Genomic DNA, 22839 nt, shown 5'->3' on the forward strand with positions numbered 1-22839 from the left:
CTATGATGTTATCATTACGGAAGTCATTAGCACTGGATTCAAAGCAACTCCATTTGCTTGTTAAACATGATCATTCATACGTTACGTACATGGTCTCAAAGGTTAAAGATACAAAGGTGTGAAATCAGATTTGAATCTGCTACCTTCATTGAAGCATGTCCACTTTCGCCTGCTTATCCATCTTCTGAGATGAGTGACTCCACAATAGATATGCTTCTGTCCTTACTGCAGATATTCTTTGTTCTGCGATATCAATAAGTGAGCAGGCGTAAACCAACAAAATTTCTGGACCATCTATTGCGTATTTGCAAGTCGGGAGGTTTACAGGATTGCTGATGGACAAATTGTACAATCCCTCAATTCCTGACTGCCTAAAAAATGAAGATGAATAAATCATCCTATGGCTCCTAGTGTACAACATAACTCTTAATTCTGTCTATGCTAACATACAACATGACAGCTGTGCCGCAAGGTACGTGTATGCCTACACAATGGGAGAGTACTCCTGCTGCCATTGTTCACCGGCAGATACTTGCATTTCACTGGCCTTACTGCAGATTTAACTGAAACCTCATGCTCAGTAGCTCATCCATTAAAAAAGAATGATCATGCCCACAAGAGACAATCGATTCCCATTTCAAAGTTTGTGACAGGACTTTCACCAAAATCTTCGCTTGTTTTTTGTATGTCATTCTTTGTTTCTACATATGGTTGTGATAGATCAGATGACCGTATAGACGGTATGGCATGTTCCTTCAGAATGTCTGATGATGCAGCAGCCGCTTCTTCTCGATGCAAAACAACAAGGAAGTCGTCTTCGAATTCGAATGTCAGGAACTTATCTTTACAAGCTACACATTTGAGTCAAACCATGATAAGCTGAGAAGGAAAGGAATCTGAAGGTGTTAGGAATTCATTGAACATTAGGCAGTCAGTACTTACTGTCCACAAGATGAGCAAGGTGATGGATATTCTTTATTGTGGTTCCGTTTAGTTTCATGACCTGGTAACATTATTGGTTAATGTAACCCGTAAGTTCCAATTCACAAGCATAAGAAAGACAACCAAAAGGTAGAAGAGGTTTACTTGTTGATTGCCCATGTGCTCATATCCGATGTTGACCTCGTGCGCCAAAACCTAGATGGCAGTAGTTAATCAAGAGCATAATAGCATAGCAAACCACAAAATTAGTCGACTGAACTAGCCACAAAATAAAGCATACCTGTGAGACAATAACAATTTGCTCGCCCTCAAAGGTTGCTAGAGAGTAACGTGCTTTTGCTAACAATTTCAACTGTATATGAAGATAAGATGACAACACTAACAATAAGAAAATGCATGCCTCAGGACAAAAGTAAGCTGCAAGCAAGATCAGCATGCTAATGGTGAAATTACCCCTAATGTATCTTCACACTCCTCCCTGTACATGAACAGAATTTTATGATTTAGTAACTAAAAGCTTCATGATATCACTAGTCCTAAAAGGGGAAGTCCACTGGTTACTTACTCTATAAATGGTTCTGTTAAAGGTGTGAAGACAAGCCCGGCAACTATCAGATAAGAAGGTTGGCCACCCTCGACATGAAACGGCACCTTAATTAAGAATTAAGATTCTTGTTAAAAGTGCACCGGTGAAATTTGCATTTCAAGTTTTTGGTAAGATGAGGGTTAGTATGTCACCAAATGTTTTCTTGGCTGCAAAATAGTTTGGACTTTCATGGAATTGCCATCACGAATGATTCCTAGCTGAGCAATATCACCTGCATACCTGAATAATAAAACTATCAAATTTTACTGCAACACATGCTCTAGTGTAGGAAAAAATGTAGCTCCGTAGATTTTAAATAAAGATGCAACAGAATATCAGACATATAGAACATACACAATACATTGGAAACAAAACAAGGATGATTTAGATGGATCAAGTTTGTAACAATGTATTCATATCCAGAGGAGGCTTATAACGTTAAAAGGGATTCCACATAAGGGCTTGTCCACCCCAATCCACATGGTGGATTGAGGCTCACATGCCAGTGGGTGACTGAACAAGAAATTTTACCCATCCATACCCAAAGCACAGTTAACAAAGCACGTGATTCGCATATAACGCCTAATCACATGCTGACACAATATCCAATCATTACTGTTAATGGAAGATGAACCAAAGTGAAATACAAAATTTTGGACAGCATAAAATTGTCATTATTGGAAGGCTCAGCCACACATAAAAAAAATGTTTAAGAAACATAGGGAAAAGCAATGTTTTCTGCAAAAGATAACATCAACAAATTATGAAAAGAATGAAAGCTATCAGGAATAAGCTACAAAACTTACTTTTGGCTTGTGAGATAGCGGAAAGCAATCCGTTCTGTGGACCGAAATGGTACTGTTGCTTCACATCCTACTGCGATACCATCAAAGCTAACAATTACATCTCCCTGGAGACAAAACAATCTGATAAGCTTAAACAGACGAAGCAAAAACAGTTTGGACAATCATTAACCCAGAAAGATCCATTTCAATAAAAAACAAGGAAAACTGAAGGCATTCAAATCTGTGAACTGGATCAAATTAGTGAATGTTACCTTTTGCAAAACACTGCTTGCTGGAGCAGTAGGCTCAACCCGACGAACAAGAACACCCTTCAAGAGAAAAGCAAGATGGCATGTCATAGGGACACACTGGACTAACTGACTAAGCTTAGAGCTGTGCTCAAAGCTAAGGACCATCTATTAGTATTTAGAGGACAATTTTTTTTCTAAATAATTTTAATAACAACTTTTAGAATACTGTATGGATATGCAAGGTACTCTCAGCCAGAAACCATAACTACCAAGTAGCAATCCCACCTAATGTAACTAACTCGCAAACAACAAGGTGCATTTAAGTGCTGATTGAGGCAACCTCAATTAAGTCCATCAATGGATCTGCCACCAGGATGAATGATTCAAAGATGATAGCAAATCTTCCACAAATATTCTTTGTTTTCGTCGAAGTGAAATCTTCCTTAAATATTGTTAGACTAATCTAAGGATAACTGAGGTCCACGTCACAAGAAAAAGAAGCCATCTACACTCAGTCGAAAGTTCTGAATATATGCAAGAATTCAAGCATAATTTATCTCTTTATCTGCTTTTCTTTTTAATTTTATTGCTCTATAGGATATTTCATGGTGTGTGATAACTCAAACCACAACAATATCATGCTTATCAAATGTGGAAGTACAGGAGCACCTACACAGTATGCAAGATGACCAGTGCAACCATAGATTACACAGGTCTCAACAGGGAAAGAACAGCTAAACCATCTAGAACTGTGCTTGTGTGTGCATCAGAGTACACTTGAAAATCTATACTTCAATATTTACAAGTTGAAGTTCATAACATACAGGTAGCCTACCTCGCTTGAAGGTACTTTTAAGTTTTCACGCAATGCCGGATTTTCCAATTTCTGAAGTAAGACACCCAAACAAGGAAATCCTACATATTTTTTGGAAACATTGAGCACAACTTCAACATAGTAGGGTTAAACATCTCACAAAGTCAGTGTACTGGAATACGGTTTTACTAAGTAATGCACACTCGATATTCATACAATTAGGAACTAACTATAACATGTTTAAGGAATCAAAATTTTCTTCAAGGGAAGTTGCTACTTCTGACTTTATATAGTGCAAAGGTAGCATCTATTTGAAATGTCTGGTTGAATGTACAAACCAACTTATATCTATAGCTAACTAGGTAAAGTAGACATCGCTTTTGCTTGCTTATCTTTAAAACAAAGAATAATTTACCTGTGTACTTTCCATTTTTCTGATAGTCATTTAAGAAATGGGATACAACTGTAGTTGGAATAACATATCCAATATTTTCAGCTTCATCTGACCTGTACACCTAAACAAAACACATAATGAGAAAGAAAATAGAAAGAAAAAGAAACACTCGCATCCTCTTTCATTAAGTCTACCTATCTGTGCATCATCATGCTTAGTGCTACTACCTTCGTTCACAAATACTTGTCATCTCTGAATCTTTGATCAAACACTGATCACCATTGCAATCGTTACTTTTATCTAACATGATCAAAGTGTATTTTATAACTACCCTCGAAAAAAAGTGCTTTTCATATCTAATTACTATCTTCTGTGAGCATATGCGAAAGAGCCTGCTACCTGACTGGTTAGCAGGGCTCAAGTAGCACCCTAGGTCCTGGGTTCAACTCCCGGGGGAGCAAATTATACTGTGGGGTCAAACCTTTGCAGGTGAGTTTTTTTTTTCCTGTTAGCATATGGCAAACTTCGTTAAATAGTTTGTCACGCACCCACTTCTTGATGGTGAAGTGAGAGGACTGAAGAGATACTTAAAAAGCTTAAAATGGAAAATATTGCTAAAATGTGGAGTGAAAAGTATTTGTGAACAAATAAAACTGTCAAAGTGGCAAGTATTTGTAACTGGTGGAAGCAATAATTTGCATACCCTGATCAAAAGCATAAAAGTACCCTCAAAGAAGACAATAAAAAATGAACGCATGTGATTCTGATCCATAAGCAAGGTAAATACCAATTCAAGTTCATATAGAGTGATCATTACCAGAGCATATCAAAATCCAGAACTATGCCTGTTTCTGAAAGTTGAATAGCTATTTGATTTTAAAATAGAAATCTACCTAAATATGTTTTTAATCTGTTCAGATATACTGGGTTGTCCATCAATTATTCCAAAACCAAAAGTCACCTGTCAGGTACCAGTAATGTGACCGAGTAAAAGTACCTGAAATGCCACACCAATGCACTCGCCTTGTTCATTAAAGGCTGGTCCCCCACTGTTTCCTGAACAAAAGACCAGGACAACAAATCAGCTCATCATTTCCAGGAATTCTGGTAAGGATGAAGATAGGTCAATGCTCTGAATATCATCGTATAGCAAATAGCAGACTAGTGAGCCTTTTTTTAAGGTGGATGCAAAAGACAAACCAGGATTTATGGCTGCGTCAATTTGAATGCCAAGAAGATCTGACGTCCCATGTGCATATGGAGTGACCTGGGCTATTCCAAAGGAAACAGTGTAAGTTCAATCATTCGGTTGAATATTTATCAAATATAATTATTAGAGAACATTTTCAGAACAGTGCTTCGCTTTCTGAATGTATCTAAAGCAATGTTGTATTTGGGCTATGTTTCTGCATACAAGTTCAACGCAGAAAAAAATAAGTCATTTGACAACTAGTCACTTTTTTATTTTATTCTTTTTGGAAAATAGTAAGTATTTGAGAATTGAAGACCAAGATGATTATGGTTACACCTAACCAGATATAGAAGAAGACAGCAGTATATGACTGGAGAATGAAAAACGATGGACCAGTCTCCCAAACAAATGAACTCAGAAGTCAGAACTGATCACAGGAAGTCAGGAATAAATGAAGCATAGCATAATTTGTTCTTAATCCTGCCAACGTGCAGTGGACAACTAAAAAGGAGCACGGGATCAGGTGTAACATTTTTGAGAAATGATACAGCTTTTGAGAAATGATACAGCTACTGCATGCAAGAAATACCATTGCTTTTCTCCTCGTTGAGGCAAGAGTCAAATGAAAAAGACAGATACAGAGAATTGAAGCATCCAAGATATAGCACCTCAATGCGTGATACAACGCCTTTTGTTACAGATATAGTGTCTCCACCAAGAGGATATCCCACAACAGTTACTGAATCCTGTCATAAGTTTGAAAATGAGAGTTATACAGCATGAAGTAAATGTGAAGTACTTTTTCATATATAACTAGAAACAATATGGTAAATGTTTATCTCATTTGCAGGAGCAAAGAATGACTTCAGCTCTGACAGAAACTTTTATGGTGTTCATGTGCTATTAACAAGCACTACATGTTACAGTTGCAAGTTACCAAAAAGTTGCCTCAACTATAGTTTCAAGTGTTTAACTGTACATGTGGTGACTAGCCAGAGAGGAAAAAAAAACCCAATATTCACATTACATGGATCATTAAAGGTCCAGTAAACACATCATGACGATAATTGGTTACCTGAAGGCATGGCAAACGGCCAAAATGAAGTGCCTCTGTTCCTCTCCAGAACTCTTCATTCTCAACAGATAGCAATGCAAGATCGCATTCGGTACCCCTAGCTAAAACCTGTAAATCATTTTGTCAGTTGACTTCTTACATGTAAGTTTTATAAAATCAAATGTAATAGTCAAATACCTTGCTCAAAAGATTACTAAGCATATGTGGTAACTTTTAATGTTGGTCTCAAAAGAGTAATACTGAAAATTAGAAAAATAATTACGATTATGATTCTTTTAATAATTCCCAAGTCCCAGTGGTGGAGCTTCCAATAGTCCAGTCCCACCAGTACAGTGGAATATGGTTGAAAAGCTAAGTTGGCTTGCAATGGATATTAGTTGTAAGAAAATGAACAGAAGACTGACTCAGGGATCCGGGATTTCAAAACCCATAAGCATAACTCTTGTTTCAGATAATTCAGATTCACAATAAACTGATAGTTACCTTACTTCAAGAGAATTGCAATGTTCATTGCATAAACATTTTGATTGCGCACTCAGGAAAAAAAGATATTTTGACGAATCTTGAAAGCAGCATTGCTATAGGTGATTTACCTTGGCAATATACTTTTTATCATCTCCCCTTCTCTTTACTTTGACCTGCAACGAGAAGCAGCCTTACCTTAACAAATTAACTGACATACCTAAACTCTTATCCATAGAAAAACTAATGGTACATCGGTATCAGCACTTCATCAGAAATTTTAATTAGTTCATCTTCAACTGCTAGTAGCTCAAAAATTTAAATCAAAATAGTAACAGAAAAAAGAGAGTGACAAACCAAAGTAAAATAAAAACATGAAGAGATAAAGCTGTCCAGTTGAATAACCACCTGAGTGTCGTGTTCAACGCAATGTGCATTTGTCAAGAGTTTGCCATCCCCAATCATAAAAGCACTGTAAAAGGACATGCCTTGTAAGATACACAAAGAGCTTCTAAGTTCAGGACATGTGAAAATCATAATCTTCAAAATGAGTGGCCTCATCCAAAAGATATGCATAAATTTCAAAACATGTAAGGTAAGAATATCTGTCACAAGATAAACAAAGGTACCGAAGTCAACTAATGTGATCACAAAAGCCCTAGCATGTTGATGACTAAAGCAGGATGGCTATCACAATGAAACAAACATCATTATATTTACAGCCTTAGTCTCAAGTGGTCTAATCAGTACAAGAAAGAAAATGCTGCAACTTAATCTCTACAAAATTATGAAATCACTTATTGCATCATGATAATTTATATTCCATGCCTGCATACATCCCCACCCACCTAGAAATGCACAATAGATGAAATTTTATATGGAAGAAGTAAAATTAGCAATTCAACCAGATACACACATGTTATATCAACACTTACCTCCCACTGCTTGAATGCTGCCTTTGCTTCTGCCAAGGAAGACCATAATCGGGTGCGATATGAGTGCAGTAGACCTAACAGGAGAGAAACTACTTCAGGTGATAAGGACATGATTAATCACAAAACAAAGCAAAGTCTTACTCGACAGAACAAGATCTTTGAGCAAACCAGAGCACTGTGCTTGACATAATATACTGAAAAGGAAGTTGCAATACGAATATGACAAAGCAGTACTTAGCGTACACATAAATATATCTTGTTGAAATATAAGCTACTATAATACGGAAAAGTAAGCATTATCAATAGCCAGGGGCATGTATTCGTGAAGCCTACCTTGACGACAGCATTAAGGAATTTGTCCTCTTCAAGATCATCAAAGTCAGCAACCTGATGTAACCGCACGGTTAGCATAAGAGAAGGTTTGTAAGATTTTGGGGCAACATTTAATCAAGCATACATGTGGATTGCATTGAAAAGGAAGAAGAAATGTACATGGATCAAGCACATGCACAAGATGATGAAACAGTACGAAACCATCATAAAGATTCATTCAGACTGAAGAGCATGGTTTATAACTGAGGCGGTGAACTTACAAAAAGAAAGTGCAAACTGACTCAAATCCAGAATGGATAAGTGCAATTAATAGTTTGAACAGACGACACCCCACCCTCAGGCCACAGCATACAATCCACACAGACGACAATGTATAGGGTAACCCAAAGCACCCAGCCAAACAACAGTAAGCATGTTGACATTGAAGCAGCAATGAAGTGAAAATATTCATCCTCGCTCTAATTGCCATTGATTCTACTCTGGATGCAGAGGCTGGGATAGATTCTACTCCATCATGTAAAAAAGCTAATTGGCACCCTCATTCAATTTGGAACTACAGCTGTTAAGCAGTATTCAATTCTCCAGACTAGAATGCACTGTGCAACCTGTAAAGTGTAAACCAAACAGAAAAATCGATGCGCCTCGGACCTGCGACTCCTTAAAATCGACGGCAAGCCCCCTGTCCCTGCGCGACGACGACGGCTGCGACCCCCCAGCGCCGCTACCGCCTCCGATGCCGCGCCGCTTCTTCGACACCCCCTCCACCTGCGCGCACGGGCACCCCACGCCCACAACAGCAAAGTTTCAGTCGGTGCCGCACCTTCCAGAGTGAGAAGCCCAACTGGAAGTCGTACCGCGCGCGTCGGGCAAGAGCCACTGACAAAGTAGTGAGACGCAAGGTACCTCGTCGAAGCGCCGGAGCGCGCGCCGGCCCCGCGGCTGCTGGCGCGGAGCGCGGGCGACGACGGCGGGGCGGAGGCGGAGGAGGCACGAGCAGGAGGCCGAGGCCGTGGAGGGGAAGGAGAGGAGCGCCGGGGAGGCGAGGAGCGCGGCGACGCACGCCATTGCTGCTGCTGCTGCTTCGGCTGCGGCTGGCGACGCGCGGGGGTTTGATTTGGGTGTTTCCCTCCCCTGCGGAGTGAGCAGCGAGCTCCTTATCCTCTCTCTGTACACTTTCATCAGTTGGGGACTCGGGGAGGGAGCCTCACGTGCGGGCCACGTGAGATAAGTATCTCTTTCTGCTCTAGATTAAATTATTTTAAATTAAATTAAATTTTAAAAATATCATCAATATTTATGACAATAGATTAGATATATTATAAAATATATTTTCATGATATCATAAATGTCGATACTCATTCCTATAATATTAGTTAAACTTATGATATTTGACTTTAAGGTGATTCTAGAAATTGACAGAGTAGATGTGTAAGTGATATTCGAAGATGCTCATAGAAGTATGGTTTTACGTGTGTGCGTCTCTTGTGCGTGTGTTGTGAGTGTCTGAGTTGTGTAATAAAAAAAAAGTGACAAAGGCGACCGTATGGATCTTCATGTGTAGTTAAACAATAAACAGAAAGGATTTCTAAGAAATGGTATAATGTATGACCACTCATCATAAAAGCTATTGGTAAGCATTCCAAACCCATGAAAAAGTTCTCTTGGAGAAGCATTCTAATAACCAAGGCATCAATCTACCAAAACTTTTCTCTAATTTTAGCATGCATTACAGAAATGGATTATCCTTTGTTTCTCTGTACTCTGAAGGAACAAGCAAAAACGAGAACAGAGGACTAAACTCTAAAGGTGTGTCCAGAATGGCACACGAAGACAGGGTTACATCAGAACTCCAGCAGTATTGTCGAGCGCCTTCTTTGCAATCGTGAATTTGCCAGCCAAGTCCTTCCCGGTGTCGTCGGCGATCACATGCTGCTTGATGAACAGCACAATGCCATCCCTCAGTATCTCGAGCTCTGGAAGGCCGGCGACACGAGTGAAGACATTCCACACCCGTGCGTCATCTTTCTGTAGTAAGGTCTCAAACAGCATCTGGAAATGTGAGATCCTTGCTGGAGTCATCTCCACTGGGTTGGCCAGGTTAACCACCTTCAGAGTTGCGAGGGAGAGCGTGAAGTTTGACAGCATCTCTGCAACTAGTTTTGCAAGGTTCATGGATCGACTTGACTCCATATTATCTAGCTCCTTAAAATGGTCCCAGATGCAGTACTGAACAAAGGAGAAAACAAATAATCAGAAAGAGAGACCCTTTGATCACCACCTATGCTGAAAGCAAGGCTGCAAGCACTACAAGTAATAGCTAGACAAGATTCTTTCCAAATCTGAATTAGTCCATGTAAGCTACCATCTGGCAATGCTAATGTGGTATTAGCACCATACCAATATGAAATATATGAAAAACACAAGTTGAAATTCACCGACGTCTTGAGCTGTCATAATAGAATGTCGATTCATACTGAATTCATTTATTTCAGAAAGGGGTGGCCTAAAAATGGATACACGTAAAATAAATCCACATAAACTACCTGAGAAAAAGTAATTTCTGAGCCAAACAAGCTTTAATATAAATAGCAAACATGATAAATACAACAATATACCTGCAAGCTGAACTTGTGATTTTTCTCATGGTTGCATAGCTTGGAAGCAAGGGCTGTGTAATACTTATTGAACATCTTCTCATGCAGACAACAGTCAACAATGACCCTTATAATTTCTCGGTCCTGCATATCAAGCACAGGAAAAGGCATACATCAATAATATTGTCAAATACATGCACAACAACTAATCTTCAGGAACATTGATCGCATGCCTGCTTCCCAGAAAGGCCCAGCCTCAAGAGCTTCTCAAAAGCATCTACATAGTCTTCAGCACTCATTATAATACAAAAGATTGCTCTTCGTATGTCAGTGTTCATCCACTGAGCAGCTGCAAGCTGAAGAAGTTTGTGTCTCTACAACATCCTTGCTTATAACAGCTGCACCATCTTCGACATTAGCTACTGTGGATGGAACATTCCCAGACAACCACCATTGCCCTTTCTTATCAGGGTCCAAAAGCCTACTCCATGTTAGCCCACGCAAGAGGACATCTTCTGCCTTAAGCTGTCAATATGTAAAAAAGGAAAAAATAAAATAAAATAAGTGTTAACTGCATTCTGAAATCACAATTCATTACACAGATGATGGGCAAGTCATTCTGGTTCAAACCTTTTGAAGCCACTTTTTTATTCGAGTATGGTGTGAAGGATCCTCTTTAGGCCTTTTCTTATTGTTCTTAATGTCACATATGGTCTCAAGCATAAATTCCATCTGAGCAGTAAGTTAAAACCATTCAGACAAATTAAAAACCTACGTGGAAAGTGATGCTTCTTAAATAGGTGCATTGAACAACATAAACTTACTCTTCTGCTACGTATATCAGTCTTCCCATCTTCTCGAACACCAGAGTGCAATTTAAGCTGATTCACAGAGTTCTGAATACTAAGGACAAAATCTTTCATAGCACCTGGATCATCTCCCCTCAGCTTCATTCCACAGCCTGCCCATTTAGATGAAAGCAAATTCCCAGCTTCACTCAGAGACAGAAAAAGAGGGTACGGTACTCTATACATGAATAGTTATTATGATGGTTAAATGTTTCAGTTGAGTTACTATTGAAATGTGATATAACACCATACACTGTAGGATGATCAACACTGTAGAGACATCCAGCTCTGTCAAGCGCTTGCTCAGAATCAACAGAAGATCATACACAAGATCGCTGTTAATATCGGACAACAGGATGCACTAATCAATATTATGAGAATTTATGATTGATGTGGCTTTAAAACATATTATGCTGTTCCATTCGAATCACAAACCTTGAGATGACACCAAATATACACAAATAGCAGAAGAGTAAGGTAAGATTTCTCAGAGATAGACCATCTTCTTTTGAGTACTCATCCTGCCACAAGAGAAACACAAATAGTATCAGCCAATGTTTTCAAGTCGTCTAGTCGACTCTGGTCGCCATGGGACCGACCAGACGATTAGTCGCGATTAGTCATCGACCAGGACGACGACCAGAGTCTGGTCTGGGCAGTAGGCACACCTACCATCATTGGAGGAAGAGCTCATCTTCGTGAGCTAGGGGGGAGCAGAGGCGCAGAGCCAGGGAAGAGCTTCACCAAGAGGCGTGCTGGCTGGGGAAGAGAAGCAGAGAAGAGAGAAAGAGCAGAGCAGCAGCAGCCGTCACGCACAGGAGCAAAGAAGAGAGAAAGACCAGAGCAGCAGCAGCCGTCACGCACAGGAGAGGAGAAGAGAGAAAGAGCAGAGCAGCAGCAGCCGTCATGCACCGGAGAGAATGAGAGATGGGAACCCTAGAGACTTGGCCTCCTGTATATATATTACAGACCCTAGTGGGCCAAATTGGCAGCCCAACTACTCACCTGGAAGCCCAGTCAGGCAAGCCCAAAGAAGGCAGTGCCCAGCCTGGTCGTGCAGCCCCCTGGTCGGACGACTAATCGTGATTAGTCGGATGACCAGGTTTCTAGTCGAGCTAATCAAGTCGAGGTCTCTAATCGAGGTCATGGTACCGACCAGACCAACTAATCGCGATTAATCGGACGACTTGTAAACATTGATATCAGCTCAATAAAAAAATCCATTAGCATCACCACACAAAAGAATTCAAGAATCCTCGAGGTAAGCAGATATACAGAGAACATAATAAGTCATATTTATCTTAGTAATAAGAAGAGTGATACCTCAAACGACTTAGCAATAGAGGCAAGGATCTTGGCACTCAAGTCAATACCAACCAAGCATGCCATGCCTACAACAAAGGCTGCAAACACAGCAGCATATCTGCAAAAACAACAAAGCATTAGTTTTGCAGTAGTAAACTATATCAAATTCTGACAAGACTGAGATTATCATATTCATACGAAAATGGGGTTTGTAACAAATACACTAAGTGCTTAATCAATCTAAAGAAAAGACTTATATGGTTGATGAGACACCCTTAACTGTTCATTGCCGCGAGGTCCTCGGGAACAACTAGCCAAAACCTCATCCCTGATTATCTGAGAGCCAACACTTCGTGGAACAGACTGTGATAGATAAAGCAACAAAAAACGGAAAAACAGTACCCCCATGGTTAATCAAGACCTGCAAAAAAAAATCTGAAAGACAGGTGGTAGAGAAATATCAGAAGAAATGAGAGATCTTGTAGTCTAGGGTTGTACTCGAAAAAGCGTGGCAATTTCCTGAGTAATGGACTCCACGTTTGACTCTGAAAGTCTGTTCAGAAGTCCTGATGCATAGCAAACATTAGGTCATACATGGGAATACACTCGCAAACTAAAAATGATAAATACATGTGGCAACAATCAAGTAAATATAAGATAGAATTTAGGCTCAAACCTCTTACTCTGCGACGCATCTGAGCAATTTCTTCTGATTCTGAATTGGAAGCATTACGCAAACTCGGAGGTACATACTTCCCTTTTGATTCTGTGGGCAGTTCAACCACATTAGGCTCTCCATCCTCAGATTCCAGAACTGCTCCACCATTCTCTTCATCCATGTCAACACCTTCATCATCTGGTTCTTTCATCTCTGAGTCATCCTCCATCTCTTTTTCCTTTTCCAACCGTTCTCTTCACCCACATCATCCAGTTCCTTCGTTTCCATACCAGCCTTCTTCATCTTTTTCTTCTTCTTTTTCCGACCATTCTCTTCACCCCTGTCATCTGGTTCCTCCATCTCTGTGTCATCCTTCTTCGCCTTCTTATTTTTCTTTTTACCTTTTTTTCTTGTCTAAATTAGTGTCATCCGCCACATTCCAATCATATGCTTTTGTTTCATCATCTGAACCAAAGTCGCCACCAAACCCAAGGTCTGCAAAAAGTTCATCCATACCATCATCCGGACCTCCCAACTTTCCTTTCTTCACCTTGAGCTTTTTCGCAAGCTTCCTCTCCATCTCTAGATCCTCCTCCATGCTCACAGCTCCACCCTGTCAATAGTTAGCCTAGTGTTCATGTTTTCTAGCATTTACATTTCAGTCCTAATGTGGTTGGTAGGGCTTGCCTTGGTGGTGAAGTTGATAAACACCTTGGCAGCCAAGTTTCCTAAAGCATCTACCATTAGGTAGTTAGAATATTCCCTGGGATAAACCCCTGGCCTATAAGAGCACATGGGGGGAGCCACTTGTACAATTCAACTGTCTTGTATTTTGCAATTCAATAGAAGGCCACATGCCAAGTTATCCTCCTAATTACCTGTGATCTGGTGATCTATGCCAACAATAGAGCGTCGCTACAATTGTCAGTAGTTAGCCTAGTGTTCATGTTTTCCAGCATTTACATTTCAGTCCTAATGTGGTTGGTAGGGCTTGCCTTGGTGGTGAAGTTGATAAACACCTTGGCAGCCAAGTTTCCTAAAGCATCTACCATTAAGTAGTTAGAATATTCCCTGTGATAAATCCCTAGCCTATAAGAGCACATGGGGGGAACCACTTGTACAATTCAACTGTCTTTTATTTTGCAATTCAATAGAAGGCCACAGGCCAAGTTATCCTCCTAATTACCTGTGATCTGGTGATCTATGCCAACAATTGGTATCGAAGCTCGGGGTTGAGAGAAAGGGAGAGGCATGGCCACCTCCACACAGAGAGCAGCAGCCGCCGCCGCCGCCGAGCAGCGTGCACAGCGTCTGGCCGCGGCAGAGGCCGCAGCCACGCAGGCGCAGCAGGCCATGGAAGCCGCAGCAGCAGCAGCTCGGAACGCGGCCGCCACGGCCGCGGCTCTACGTCGAGAGTTGGTGGAGGAGGATCCGCCACGTGATCGCCGCTCGCTTCCGCGGAGGAGCCCGGAGCGCGAGTGTAGGCAGACGCGGTCGCCCAGTCGGGATCAAGATCGCCGCCGCGGACGGGCCAGGGGCCGCTCGCCGGTGATCCAGACCGTATACAAGGATTCTGGCTCAAGCTCCACCTGGCCGATGCTCACCAAGTCAAATTACCATGAATGGGCCTTGATCATGAAGCTGAAGCTCTAGGCGTGGCAACTCTGGGACGCGATCGAGTACCAGGACCTACCATACCATGAGGACAGGCGCACGGTGGAGGCGATCATCGCCGCCGTGCCGCAGGAGATGTAGATGCCGCTGTCCAAGAAGGGATCGGCCAAGGAGGCCTGGGACTCCATCGCCGCCGCGTAGATCGGCGTCGATCGGGTGCACCACGCCACGCTCTAGTGACTCCGCAGCGACTGGGAGAAGCTCGCCTTCCATCCGGGTGAGCAGATCGAGGACTTCACTCTTCGCTTGATGGCCCTGAAGCAGCAGCTCCTTCTCCACGGCGACAACGACATTGATGAAGAGCGCGCGGTGGAGAGGCTCCTGCGCGTCGTGCCGCCGAAGTACGCCCAGCTCCGGATCGCCATCGAGACGCTTCTCGACTTCCAGGACCTCACCATCGAGGAGGTGTCTGGGCGTTTGAAGATGGTGGACGACATGGAGGCGCTGGCCACGGAACCGGCTGCCATCGGTGGTCTGCTGCTGATAAGGGAGCAGTGGCGTGCCAAGGAGAAGGAGGAGGTTGCCGCTTCCGTGTCAGGCAAGGAACCGCGACGTCGTCCATGCGGCGGCAAGAAGCAGCACGGGAAGGGCAATCGTGGCGGAGGAGACAGAGGCGATGGCGACGATCGTGGGGCGGACGACGACACCTGCCTCAACTATGGTGATCGCGGCCACTGGGCGCGCGACTGCCGCCAGCCGTGCCGTGGTGGTGGTGACCGCGGCGGCGGCGGTGGCAACCAAGGCGGAGGAGGCAACCACGTTGGAGGTGATCGCGATGGTGGTGACCGCAGAGGAGGCAACCGCGTTGGAGGTGATCGAGGTGGACGGCGCGGTGGTGGGCGTGGCGGTGCTACGCACGTCGCAGAGGCGGAGGACGATGATGGTGCTCTGTTCCTCACCCATGGCTTCCTCGGGCTCGACAAGAAGGCCGAAGCCGTCTGCTCCAAGGCCACGGCTTCCCTCGACATCAACAAGCCACGCGCGCATGTCTTCCTCAACACCAGCGCCAACGAGGAGGCGCTCGACGGTTGGTACCTCGACAGCAGGGCCACGCATCACATGACCGGCCGCCGGGAGCTCTTTGCCGAGCTCGACACCACGGCGCGCGGCACGGTGCGTTTCGGCGACTCGTCTTGAGTGGAGATCAAGGGGACCGGCTCCATCGTCTTCCAAGCCAAGAACGGGGAGCGCCGCGTCCTCCATGGCGTCTTCTACATCCCAGCGCTCCGAAACTCGATTATGAGTTTGGGGCAGCTCGACGAAGGAGGCTCCAGGGTGGAGATTGATCATGGAGTGCTCCGTATCTGGGACCAGCGTGGTCGTCTTCTCGCCAAGGTACATCGCGGGCCTAGTCGGCTGTACATCCTGCACTTGGAGGCCGCGCAGCCGGTGTGTCTTGCCGCCAGGAAGGAGGACGAGTTGTGGAGGTGGCATGAGCGCTACGGGCATCTCAGCTTCGAGGTGCTGCACCAGCTCGGCAAGCAGGGGATGGTGAGGGGGATGCCGGTGATCAAGCATGTGGAGCAAGTCTGCGACACCTCATCCACGGTGACTTGTGCGGGCCGGTGACGTCGGCGACGCCAGGAGGGCGCCGCTACTTCTTGCTGATGGTGGACGATGCCACCCGCTTCATGTGGGTGGTGCTTCTGCCGACCAAGGATGCTGCTACGGATGCCGTGAAGCGGGTGAAGGCCGAAGTAGAGAAGGAGACCGGCCATGAGCTCAAGGTGCTACGGACCGACAATGGAGGAGAGTTCACCATCGGCGAGCTGGTGCAGTACTTTGCCGCCGAAGGAGTCAAGCGGCACTACTCTGCACCACACTCACCATAGCAGAACGGTGTGGTGGAGCGGCGCAATCAGACGGTCGTGGTGACAGCACGCGCGCTCCTGAAGCAGAGGTCCATGCCGGCCAAATTCTGGGGGGAGGCGGTGATGACGGCGGTGCATCTGCTCAACCACGCACTGACAAGAAGCTTGCAAGGCAAGACCCCCTATGAGACCTGGCACAAACGAGCGCCGACGGTGAGTTATCTGCGTACATTCGGCCGCGTCGCCTACACAAGGGAGCTCGGGCAGCTACGCAAGCTCAACGACCGCGGCAAGGTTGGGGTCTTCATCAGCTACGCCGAGGGCGCCAAGGCCTACCGGGTCCTCGATCCGGCGACAGGATGCGTCAAGGTGAGCCGCGATGTGGTGTTTGATGAAGGGCGCGACTGGGATTGGTCCAATTCAGCCGCCAGGACGTCTGCTTCCGCCTCCAGCGACTTCGACATCGAGTTATGGGGAGTCGACGCAGACGGAGCTCTACCGCGCACGCCATCACCAGCTCTAGGGGAGCACGATCCACCGGCCTCCTCTACTTCACCAGCAGCAGAGACCAAGCAGGCGGACCCAGTTGAGTTCGCGTCACCGCTCGAGGACAACGACGATCGCCTTGACGCTTTCTACGACGGCGAGCAGCTGCGGTACAGTACCATGCCCAACATCATCGGGGATGCGCCCACACCACCGCCGGCTTCACGTCTCTTCGCCAAGCTTCACCTCACGCACGCCGGTGAGCCGGCCAACTTCACGGAGGCTGAAGGCGATCCTGTCTGGCAGGCCGCCATGGAGCAGGAGATCAAGGCGATTGAGCAGAACCGCACGTGGGAGCTTGTGGAGCTTCCTCCCGGTCACTGGCCCATCACCCTGAAGTGGGTCTACAAGCTCAAGAAGGACGAGCAGGGCGCGGTGACCAAGTACAAGGCGCGCTTGGTGGCGCGGGGTTTCGTCTAGCAGGAAGGGATCGACTTCGACGACGCGTTTGCTCCCGTGGCGCGCATGGAATCCGTCCGAGTCCTCCTCGCGCTGGCGGCCCAAGAAGGATGGCGTGTCCACCACATGGACGTCAAATCAACCTTCCTCAATGGCGACCTCAAGGAGGAGGTGTACGTGAAGCAGCCGCCTGGCTTCACCGTCGCCGGGAAGGAGAAGTTGGTGTACCGTCTACGCAAGGCTTTGTATGGCCTACGGCAGGCTCCGTGAGCTTGGAACGCCAAGCTAGACGCCACCCTCAAGGAGATGGGTTTCTAGCAAAGCGACCATGAAGCCACGATGTACAGGCGAGGAATAGGGGAGGAGCTGCTGCTGATCGGCGTCTATGTTGACGACTTGATCATCATCGGTGCCAGCGCTCAAGCCATAGAAGGTTTTAAGGCTCAGATGAAGAAGGTTTTCGACATGAGCGACCTCGGCCTCCTGTCCTTCTACCTGGGGGTCGAAGTACATCAAGATCCAGCTGGGATCACTCTGAGGCAAACCCATTATGCTAAGAGGGTCCTTGAGCTAGGAGGTATGGATGCCTGCAACCCCGCCCATACACCAATGGAGGAGCGACTGAGGTTGAGCAGGCAGAGCACGACTGTAGAAGTTGATCCTACCCAATACAGAAGATTGGTGGGTAGCTTGCACTACTTGGTCCACACAAGACCTGACTTAGCCTTCTTAGTAGGCTTTGTCAGTCGATTCATGGAGAGGCCGACTGCAGAGCACCAAGCTGCCATCAAGCGCATCCTGAGAGATGTGGCTGGTACTCTGGAGTTTGGCCTACACTACACTAAGGCTCTAGGGAGAGCAAGGTTTGTTGGGTACTACGACAGTGACTTGGCTGGGGACATTGACACCAGCAAGAGCACTAGTGGCACCCTGTTCTTTCTAGGAAGCAATCTTGTGCGCTGGCAGTCAGTGAAGCAAAAGGTGGTGGCTCTATCTAGTTGTGAAGCTGAGTACATTGCCACTACCACAGCTGCAACACAAGCTATTTGGCTATCCAGGCTGCTGGTAGACCTCCTTGGAAGGAATGTGGAAGTGGTTGAACTGAAGTTGATAGCAAGTCTGCACTTGCTCTAGCCAAGAATCTAGTCTTTCATGAGCGCAGTAAGCACATCAGAATCAAGTATCACTTCATCAGAAACTACTTGGAAGATGGAAGTATCAGGGCTGATCACATATCCACCACTGATCAGCTGGCTGACATTCTAACCAAGTCTCTTGGAAGATCAAAATTTGAAGAGATGAGGGGAAGAATTGGGCTCAAGCATATCACTTCCAAGGACCACAAGGCTAAAGGGGAGAATTGTCAGTAGTTAGCCTAGTGTTCATGTTTTCCAGCATTTACATTTCAGTCCTAATGTGGTTGGTAGGGCTTGCTTTGGTGGTGAAGTTGATAAACATCTTGGCAGCCAAGTTTCCTAAAGCATCTACCATTAGGTAGTTAGAATATTCCCTGAGATAAACCCCTGGCCTATAAGAGCACATGGGGGGGGACCACTTGTACAATTCAACTGTCTTATATTTTGCAATTCAATAGAAGGCAACAGGCCAAGTTATCCTCCTAATTACCTGTGATCTGGTGATCTATGCCAACACACCCATCTCCATCTCAAGATATTCCTGGAAGTTGGACTTGGGCTTCGGCTTACCCTCTGCTTCCCTCTTTCTCTTCTTCTTCTTCATGCCATCAGGCTCTTTCTTTGGCTTCTTCTCCTCAACCGGACTTGGCTCTACTACTGGTATTGCCGGCTTCTTCCTTTTGCCACCCTAAATCAATGAATTTAGTGCATCAGAATTAAGACAGTAAAGAAGGCAAAACAAGTTATTGCAGTCTTCCTTTCTAGGGACTTGGTAAACTCACCTGATGCTCAACCCAAGAGAGAAACCACAGCTTGTGCTTCTCTGATCTCGCTTCTTTCCATGACTTCTGCTCTGATTTCCCTAGAACAAGCACCAAGAGCAAACATTCAGCATACATTGTTGCAGTAGTAGAGTTCGTTCATCACAGAGCACAGGTATAAGACTCGGGAAAAAAAACCCTTACCCGCCATGATTACTCTAAGTGCTCCTGACGCAGACTCAATTGGACCTGCAAATTGGGCAACAAGAGATTACTAATGGGTAGGGGCGGACACAGCAAAGGGACATGGATGTACACATGACCCCCGATAATAATTGCAAAAAAGTTCGAAATTAGGAGGCATCAGATAGCCAATCAGCTTTAGTTAGGGTTTGGGTGCTCGGCATCGCACAGCAGGGAGACAAGAGAAGGGATGGGAATACCTGGTGGGTGCTCATCGCCGGCGAAGAGACCGACGAAGGCCTCAGCACCTGGCGTAGGACGGCGGAGGCGGAGGCGGCGGCGGCCCACCAGTCATCGGAGAGCGAGAGAGGGGCAAGAGAGACAGACAGAAACGCACGAATGGGGGCAGGAATGCGGCGGACGGCCGGCCAGCTCAGTCTGGGGTTGTTCGGCGGCGCAGGGAGAGCGCACCCACATGGGAAGAGGGAGGAGAATTCCGTGAGGGCAGGGGCAGCAGGAACGGTTCGGCCGTTTGGGCCGATTTGAGTTTTTGGGCCACTTGTTTTTAGGCTAGAATGGGACAAAAGGAGGATGCATTGTTAGTGGATTGAAATCACTTTAGCCCATGTTTTAGTCAAGAGCAACGTATTCTCTCTCAATCACTTCCTTTTTGAATTTGAGATTGAGAAACTATTTGTTCAGTCTAAAAAGGTAGCTAAAAACTAGGTTTAGAGCATCTAAACAAAAAGGCTAATAGGTGTTTTACTAGTTGAACTTAGATTATTTTTTAGCTCCAGCTAATGAGTGATCGACAGAGCATGCTAGCAGTAGGCCTTGCATGTAGCATGGGGTCTACCATCACCATCCACGCCTTGAATGCTTCTTTGCTCCGCTTGCGAGACACAACCTTCCCTCACGCTCACAGTCTCACTGGTGTGACCCTTCTTCACTCATTTCCTCTTCTCCACTTCCTTTCCTAGCAGCTTTGTTGCATGTCAAAATAGTGAAGCCATCGCTAGCTAGGAGCTCCCTTCATCGCGCTCGTCATCTTGTCCTTGCTCTACAAGTTCTGCAGTGAACCACAGGTACACATGCTCCTACTACATGCTAGGTAGATGTACATAGAAGTAGCCCAATGGCGCAGATCTTCATTGATTTGGAACCTTTGGTAACGTGGCATATATGTTGGCCAGTAGATAATAGCTTAACCTCTATACCTCTGTACGTAAGCTAGCAGTATACAAACTAGTTCAAAATTTTAACAAGTGCCGCTACGTCTCTCTCCCTCCCATTCTTTCCACAAAGTGCGGCAAACCAGCCAATGAGTTATCAATAGAGCGTGCTAGCAACATGCCTTGCATGCAGCAACGGGCCCGCCATTACCATCCATGGCTTGAATGCTTCTTGGTCGCCCCGCATGTGAGACACAGCCATCCCTCAGGCTCAGTCTCACTGGTGTGAGCCGTCTTCACTCCTTGCCTCTTCTCCACTCTTCTTTCCTAGTTGCTGGTCGAAATAGTGTTGAAGGTGTCGCTAGCTAGGAGCTCCGTTCATCGCGCTCATCATCTTGTCCTAGCTCTACAAGTTCTACAGTGAACCAGAGGTACACATGCTCATACAAGCTTGATTACATATAAGTATCCCAATGGCACATATCTTCACTGATCTGGAACCTTTGTGTCGGGTTCATAAACCCGGGGTCCCTCATGGACCAGCTTTCCAGTAAAGGCTCAGCCCAGCAGACGATGTTGCGAACGATGAGCAACTCTTGGGCTGGCCGAAATACCTAAAACAACATGCTAAAAGGGTGATCCAATCTCCGACCGGAAGGCCTCGCTAAGGAGGAATAGCGCTCGCTTCCGACTCTGGCTCGCCTCTCCAACCAGAAGGCCTAGCCTGTAACACCTCGGGTGTTTAAATACTAAAACAGGACATGTCATCATATGCATTGCAAAACATTTGGTCATATGGAAAACTTTGATATGCATTCACTAAAACAAGTTTACATTTATGTTATGAGTATTGCCTTGTATGGTTTGAATTGAGTTAAAAATTTGGTTTGGATTTTGAATTTTCAAGAAAACCTTGATTTTTCAGTATTTAAATCCTACCCTGAAAACTCATTTCAAAATCTAAGCATATTTTGGGGTTGAGCCTAAAAGCAAAAGTGTAGAGCTTGTCAAGTTATACAAAGTTTGTTTTTGGAGTTTTCAAAGTTGTTTAGAAAAATTTGAAGTAATTTGAAAAGGCGTGATTCTTTAAATGTCTACTATTTGAATTCAAATTTGTAATTCAAAATGTAGAAAGAATTTGGGTATGGTTATAAAATCAAAGTTGTAGAACTTCAAATTTGGAACAACTTTTATTTTTGGAGATTTTTGAGTTGTTACATAAATTTGGGAGTAATTTGGATTTTTAAATCGAATGGCAGTTTGGTAATTCTGATGAACAGTAACCGCGGAAGCCAACCCGCCGCCTACGATCTTCCTTCTGCTTCCAGACGCGAGTGTGGCCGCCCTTGGCTTTGTGCTGGCATGGGAAAGGCCCCTGCGTGGCTTCTCTTTGCTTCCTGGCCGCCCTATAAAGCCTGTGCAGTCGCCGTTCTTCATTTTCCCTTCTCATCTATTTTCCCGATGCCATTGCCGCTGCTCCGTCGAGCTGTCACCGTCGATTCAGCGCCATTGCCATCTCGGCAAAGCCTGTCCTAGCTTCGCCTGCTCCTTGTGCACCCAGCCAGCCAGTTTTGGTCACTTGATTTCGCCGGGAACCCCCGTTCGTTGCTCTTCTTCCTCGCGGCCGGCAGTACCGCCGTCGAGAGCGCGTCGCCATGGCCAGAGCTCTCCGGTGCGTATTTGTCCTTGCTCAGCGTAGCTCCAGCTTCGCCTTGATGCCGTGGTGCTTTGTGCCCGGTTGGTTGATCGTTTTGTCCACCGCAGTCGCCGAAGCACCGCCACCGTCAATGTTTTGCTCCGTCGTGATTGCTGTGAACGTCGACCTACTTCACCGTTGCTTCTCCGGCCCCGTTCTTTGCTCCATCAAGCTCGGGGTGAGTTACTAGTGCTTCCTGTGCACGTCGAACCACTCATCCGTTGCTCTTTCGATCCAGCTTTATGCTCCAGTGCATTCGGGGTGAGCTCCAGGTTCTTTCCGAGTTG

General features: G+C 45.3%; 3 protein-coding genes across 3 annotated transcripts; 1 reads left to right on the plus strand and 2 right to left on the minus strand.

Moving 5' to 3' along the window:
• Positions 1–271: 271 nt before the first annotated feature.
• LOC136516614 (protease Do-like 2, chloroplastic) lies at positions 272–8914 on the minus strand. Its single transcript, XM_066510055.1, has 21 exons — positions 8673–8914; positions 8418–8534; positions 7770–7823; positions 7437–7510; positions 6910–6973; positions 6633–6677; positions 6040–6147; positions 5633–5710; positions 4973–5039; positions 4770–4828; positions 3794–3893; positions 3400–3479; positions 2586–2642; positions 2335–2438; positions 1681–1768; positions 1508–1593; positions 1396–1420; positions 1223–1294; positions 1087–1137; positions 943–1003; positions 272–851 (listed from the first exon to the last, which is right to left on the minus strand). The coding sequence occupies exons 1-21, from the start codon at positions 8832–8834 to the stop codon at positions 607–609; spliced, it is 1797 nt and encodes a 598-aa protein (XP_066366152.1). The 5' UTR covers positions 8835–8914; the 3' UTR covers positions 272–606.
• A 588-nt stretch (positions 8915–9502) lies between these two features.
• Positions 9503–13772, minus strand: LOC136518070 (uncharacterized). Its single transcript, XM_066511728.1, is given in 14 exon segments — positions 9503–9995; positions 10385–10507; positions 10597–10732; positions 10734–10888; positions 10994–11095; positions 11188–11324; positions 11464–11546; positions 11647–11732; positions 12535–12634; positions 12797–12879; positions 13015–13082; positions 13193–13405; positions 13408–13582; positions 13584–13772. Coding segments are annotated over 14 exon segments (2040 nt in total). The 3' UTR covers positions 9503–9605.
• Positions 13773–17670: 3898 nt separating this feature from the next.
• Positions 17671–18738, plus strand: LOC136515369 (uncharacterized mitochondrial protein AtMg00810-like). Its single transcript, XM_066508980.1, has 2 exons — positions 17671–17870; positions 17952–18738. The coding sequence occupies exons 1-2, from the start codon at positions 17671–17673 to the stop codon at positions 18736–18738; spliced, it is 987 nt and encodes a 328-aa protein (XP_066365077.1).
• The last annotated feature ends 4101 nt before the right edge of the window (positions 18739–22839 follow it).

This window comes from Miscanthus floridulus, chromosome 17 (assembly GCF_019320115.1).
Source record: "Miscanthus floridulus cultivar M001 chromosome 17, ASM1932011v1, whole genome shotgun sequence".
Taxonomy (NCBI): Eukaryota; Viridiplantae; Streptophyta; class Magnoliopsida; order Poales; family Poaceae; genus Miscanthus; species Miscanthus floridulus.